This window comes from Ipomoea nil, unplaced genomic scaffold (assembly GCF_001879475.1).
Source record: "Ipomoea nil cultivar Tokyo-kokei standard unplaced genomic scaffold, Asagao_1.1 scaffold0268, whole genome shotgun sequence".
NCBI lineage: Eukaryota > Viridiplantae > Streptophyta > Magnoliopsida > Solanales > Convolvulaceae > Ipomoea > Ipomoea nil.
Window position 1 is genome coordinate 5,214,203 of NW_017616696.1, and position 6,568 is coordinate 5,220,770.

The 6,568-nt window shown below is 32.5% G+C and overlaps 1 protein-coding gene across 1 annotated transcript; it reads left to right on the forward strand.

The window, feature by feature from the left end:
• Window positions 1–2,695: 2,695 nt before the first annotated feature.
• On the forward strand, window positions 2,696–5,704 carry LOC109151974 (NAC domain-containing protein 90-like). Its single transcript, XM_019299566.1, has 3 exons — window positions 2,696–3,124; window positions 3,231–3,532; window positions 5,285–5,704. Exons 1-3 carry the CDS (start codon window positions 2,962–2,964, stop codon window positions 5,603–5,605), a joined length of 786 nt encoding a protein of 261 aa, XP_019155111.1. The 5' UTR covers window positions 2,696–2,961; the 3' UTR covers window positions 5,606–5,704.
• The last annotated feature ends 864 nt before the right edge of the window (window positions 5,705–6,568 follow it).

The following is a 6,568-nucleotide window of genomic DNA, read 5'->3' on the forward strand; positions in this document are numbered from 1 at the left end:
CACTGAGGCTCGAACTCATAACCACCCATGTGGGAGTCCAACCCGGGTGTCATTAGACTTTGATATTTAATAACAAGATAATGTAAAAAGAAGACAGCGGACAATGTAGTGAATACAATAAATTTGAAAGTAGTGAATCTTTGAATTGTAGAAAATAAATATAATATAACTAATGAAATTATATCTCTTTTTAAATTTGTTATAATGAATAATTTTTTTAAAAATAAAGACATTATAGACATATAATTCTAAATTAATTAAATGCATATGTATTATTTTTTGTCGTAGCTACTAATTTATTTAATTTAATAAGAGTAATAAAGTGGCGTACATACTTTTCATCAACACTAATGAAATCATTAATTTTTTTTTAATTTCCATTCGTTGTTATGACAAATTGTTTTGAGAGTTTGTCAATCACAGTTGTTACAATTCATGTCAATAGAGAATGATAATAAATAATTTAAAATATATAGTTACAAAATAGATATTATTATAATAATAAAATTAACTTATTAGAAGTTTTCATGCATTGATAAAATTCATTCTTATGTGTAAACTTGTTCAATTGGAGCCAGTGTGATGTCAACATAATAAATTCTTTAGAAAATGGTCATATCGTTTTAGAGTCCAGGTGTAATTGTATTTATGATCAACAACTTTACCATCTTAAGTACGAGGTTTACTATCTGCACGTGCTTAGTGTTGTGAAATAATGAACCAAATTAAAGTCGATTTAATATCGCAAAATAATTATATATATATATATATATATATATATATATATATATATATATATATATATATAAACCAAAAATGAAACTCATAATCCTCAGATTATAATTCCAACCAACAACTATATACGGAATATAGTACAAGAATTTTTTGTTAGAGCATAATCCAAAACACGAAAGAAGAAGATGAACAAAGAGGGTAAGTACGAGTCGAGCGAAACACAATTTATTATTTGTTGTCCACTAATTGTCAATTCAAACATTTCAAAAATGAATATTAAAGAGTAATTTTAAGAGGTATAATTGCTTTGTCAATAATAATCAAATACAACAAATGAATCTTAACTATAATATAGCCATATGGTTTGGTGATCAATTATTGTTACAATTATTGTTTTGGTGAGCAATTATTGTTACAATTATTATCTCTATCATTATTATTATTGTATTCTTTAATTTTTTGGATCTTCTATATTATTATTTAGAAAATGGTGATGATGATTAATAGTCATTTATATTTATAAATAATTGTTTGTTCTTTAAACGTCAATTGTATGTTGTTACATATAGAGTTAGAAATCTTAAAGGTCTAAAAATTTTGATCCGTGGTGACTCTGAAAATTGTAATTAATTCAATTACTATTGTAGTTTACTAAGTTCTTAAAAATTTGTAATATTAAATACTATATACTAAATTTTTAATATAGTTTAAGATTTGTAGTAATCACCCACTTAAATATCAATTCTTATTTTAATTGTAAATATATTTATGTTCATAATTTTATCATAGCAATTCACACATAATTATTAAATAACAAAATTTTTATATATGAATAAACCTCATATAGGGTATATTTCTATAACATATTTCTCGTGCATCGCACGGGACAAATACTAGTTATAATAATATTATAATAGTGATGACACGTTAAGGTCTATGTTTAACCATTCTAAATGATACATTATGTTAAAAAGTTTTGATTATATTTTTATTGAGTGAGAATTAAATTCTACAATTGTAACTTGAGTCCAATTTAGATACCATATAGAAAAAAAATTGTAATAAGGCTCACATAGAATCAAATTTCTGTTTTCGTAAACGTAAACGCGTACTCTACGGCGTAATAGAAAGCAAAAATGATGGAAGGGGTCCAGACGAAACTTTATAGATTTGAAGGGGGTATCACAAAATAAAGTACGAATTAAATAGTATATGAATTGAACTTTGGACCTTGACTAATTCTACTAAGTAGTACGAACACAGCATTTAACAATTTAATAATAATACACTAAAATATAATTAGCACTATTAAAAGAAAATTAACAATAATAATTTTGTCTCCTTTCATCACACGAAGACGGAAGTTACCACTCAAATTAAGACGCGACTTGACTCCATTTTCGTTACCCGTCCCTTCCTACTCGGTCTTTAGTCCTTTCCCCTTCTCTTTACCCTACCATACACACCCAAAAAGTTTATTCTCTTTTTCTAGCTTTCTAATAAATAAAATTAAAAAATATTCTTTCATACCGAGTAACAATAACTTTTAAATAATGATGCATAACAACTTTTATTCATATTGTTGCCAATAACCTTGTGGTCTAGTGGCACGAAATGACTCTTCTAAATGAGATATCATCACGGGTTTGATCTCTTATGTTTCAGTAGGTTAAAAAGTAGTTATGAGAAAATTTTTTTTGAATGCTACTAACTCTATTACATTGTAGTATCTGTTCATATACTTTCTCAACCTACTGAAACACAAAGAGCTAATAACGCCTCTACTGAGGCATGAACTCACAACCTTCCAAATGGAAGTCCAACCCGGATACCATTGGACCACATAGTCCTGGTACTGAAAAGTATATATATTCTGGTTTAAACGCGTGACATGAGAAGGGGTTCCGTCCCTATAAATATGTCACTATATGTCCTCTTTAGTTTGATCATTCACGAACCCTTTCTAGTAATTATAGCCATTCGATCTATCTTCCGATCGAATCGAAACCTTCTCGGCCCACAATGCAAAATAAAATTTAGTTTTTTCTATTGACTTGTTTTTTAATCAAAGACGACCTGTAATCCATCATCCTCTACATATACGTGCAGTGAAACAACCATTTCTCTCCTCAAAAACCTAATCATTCAATTCCACCATACACACACACACACACACACTAGATAGATCCATCAAGCTAGCAAATTAAAGCAAGAAATATAATAATAATGTCTGCAGAATCTGATCTCCCACCAGGATATAGATTCTACCCCACAGAAGAAGAGCTGGTTTCTTTTTACCTAAGAAACAAGCTTCAAGGAGCACGACAGGAAATCCACACCGTCATCCCTGTCGTTAATATCTATGATTTCAATCCATGGGATCTCCCACGTAAGTCTTTATGTTTTGCTTTATTTTTAAGGATTTCATCAACATATTTCATGCATGGATCGAAACTAAACCTTAATTAACAAAGATTTGATTTACTAATAAACAGAACTGGCGGGGCAGTATAGCCGGAGCGACCCGGAGCAGTGGTTTTTCTTTATTCCTCGGCAGGATAGGGAGGCGCGGGGAGGGAGGCCGACGAGGCTGACGGCGGAAGGGTACTGGAAAGCCACCGGCTCGCCGGGGTGCGTTTACTCGGTGAATAATCGCATTGTTGGAGGGAAAAGAACCATGGTTTTCTACAGAGGGAGAGCGCCCAGTGGGAGGAAGACGGAGTGGAAGATGAACGAGTACCGAGCCATTGAAGAAGAAGCTTCAGCATCATCCATTACCAATTCTGCAAACTTGAAGGTACCCAACACTTTCCATGGAGTTTCTTAGTATATATATATGTAACAACCCAAATAAAATATATATGGATCTTTAATTTTAGGGTTTTTAAAATAATTTCCAACTATTTTTTGGTTGTTGAGATCACAATAATTATAAATTATAGGGTCATACAAAATCCTTCCAAACACTGCCCTAGCAAGAAAGGCTAGAATATATATTTCTATCTTGATAACTTCACACCAAACCTAGTATCTATATATATATATATATATATATATATATATATATATAACCATAATTGTTTCATAAGCTTAGCTACATATACTGTTTTTAGTTCTTTTATGAAACAACAAACAAGATGGAATTTTGATTCAAATTCAGGTTTATTCATTCCCAAACAACACCCAAGTTAAGGAAACCAAAGATCTGGTTTAGGTTTAATTTTACATAATTTCCAACTATTATTAGAATATTCTAACTATAAGGTTATACAAAATCCTCCGGAGCACGGCTTGAGAGTATTTTTTTTTTTTTTTTTGTCGGGAGGGTTTGAGATTTTATACATATAAAACTTTTATCATATTTTCACTTCTACGTTGCACAAAATGGATTTGTTATAATATTTTAAGAATATTTGTTATAAGTTTACCTTACTTGGTATGAGAGCATATTAGAATATGTGTGGGTATATATATTTGGAGGAACACTTGAAACCAAACCCCTCATAAAAATAAATGCTCCGTAAATATTTGTATGGTAAGTGATTTGAACTAAGGGGATGGAAGCAATTGGTTCAAATTTATATTGTCTTTAAAAAGAAATTTCTATAAACTTTACTATCAAATTAAGTAATTCCTTTTAAAATGAAATTTCATAGAATGTTTCCAAAAGAAGGAAAGAAAAACTGAAATTTCATAGAAATTAAAAAAAATACTACATACCCCATAATAGTTTCATGTAGATCATGAAATTTCCATACACTTGGTTATCATTTTCAGTTTTTCTTTTCTTTTCTCCTTTTGTAGCGGAGGAAGGTTCTGCGGCTGCGGCAGCAGCCATGGGTGTTTCGTTACAGTTTTCATGCATTATATTATTTTAAACATTTCACCTTATTGCATGCAAACCAATACTATATATATAGTAATGTTCTTCCAAAAAGGTTGAACCCCAACCCTAAAGGTCCCCCATACCCCGGTTCGAGAGACCATTTGGGAGGATGTAAATCATGGTGACTCAACTGAACATGAACCACAGAGACTAGACCGGTGCTCACTACGCACAAGGAGCCCCCCTCACTTTGAGAGGTTGCTCCCACACTGCCGCCGGTGAGACTCGACCCCTGGTCATTCTTCCAAAGTTTCACCTCTATAGTAATGTTATAGTTGTTGGTTTCGATTAGAAATCAATTTAATACTATGGACCAAGGTTTATCTTGTATCGTGGATTAGAATCCAAAAATTATGCCTGATTGATATATTTTGTGCCTAAAGTTAATTGTTTATGTATCTGGTACATAACATGTTAATTACAGACATATAAAATTGTAACTATAGGTATATAAACAATTAATTCTTTCACACTCCGACCCGAGGTAGCTCCCACACTATCACTGTTGAGACTCGATCCCGGGTCATTCTTCTAAAGTTTCACCTCTATGACTAATTGAGCTGCCCATGGGGTGTATATAAACAATTAATTGTAAGTACAGAATATATACCTATAATTTGAAAGTACTTTGTACTAATTACATGATGACATACATACATGCAGTTGCACCAAGAATTCAGCCTGTGCCGAGCCTACAAAAGAGCAAAATGTGTTAGGGCGTTTGACCGGCGGCCGACGAGCAGTAGTCCAGCAATTACCGCAGCAGCGTTTCAGCCGTCGCCGCCTCAGGCTGCTTATTATAACCAGGCGGCATCGACATCGCAACAGAACACTGCTCCGCCGCTGCCGCCGCCGGCCGGCGATTATCAGAGAAGTAGCTCGTCCTCAGGCGGCGATCCGGATGGCGGCTTGGATTTTCCTCCTTACGGCTTCAGCTGGGACGAATTCGACGAGCTCCACTGTCTCCTTGGAAATGCTCAGTAGGATGGGATCGTACGGTCTCTGAATTAAGTCTACTTTCGATCCATTGAACTATTAGTTATTTAATGTACAAGTTTTAATTTTAACTTATTCTATGTTTATGTACCATACAACTTACATTTTGTGTGGGGACAAATGTTTTCCCTTGCTAGGGAGTGACTCTTTACTTGCTATTCAATGAATTAGGGGTAAAGGTAATCTTCGGGATCCTAATTATGATTTGGTAGAGACTATACAAATGCCTGCCCAGGGACCCCCAAATTTGGGGGCCCCTTATTTAAAAAAAGAAAAATAATGTATATATGGCTCGCAGTTGCAGAATATAAAAGCCTATACTAAACCTAAATGCCTAAATCTCTAATCTAGTAGAAGTCTAGTTCGAAGTTCGAACAAAGCTTGAAACAATTAACGACAAAGTTAAAGAATACAAAGCCTATCCTAAATCCCTAATCTAGCAACTAGTTGCAGGCAAAGAGACTACAAGCCTACTGCCTATAACAATTAAAAAATTTATCTAGGTAATTGAAAGAATTGTAATATTAAATTTGAGTTGTTGTAGTGCTAGATTAGGATTTTCTTTTTGATAATTCCTAGATTAGGAATTAGGATTTAGGTAAATTCAATTGGGAAATTATCAAATTTTAGTTGTATTTTTTACTGTTTTAATTTTTTTGTATTCTTTGCTGACTTGCTTTAGTAATTTAATTATTTAAATATTCAATTTGGTTGTTAATTTATATTTTTTATTGTTTGACGTTTTATTTTTTGAGGGAACTCTTTGACGTCTTTTAGGCAGCACAATTTAGTGAATTGACGCTAGTGAATTGATGCAAAGACAACAAGCTCAGCTCGTGTGTTACTGGTTCTTCAATTTTTTTTGTCATACAAACTCTCAAGTTCTTCAATTTTCTTGACAGGTAACTAAAATTACGTATTTTTTCATAATTCTTGTTTATTGTTTTATTT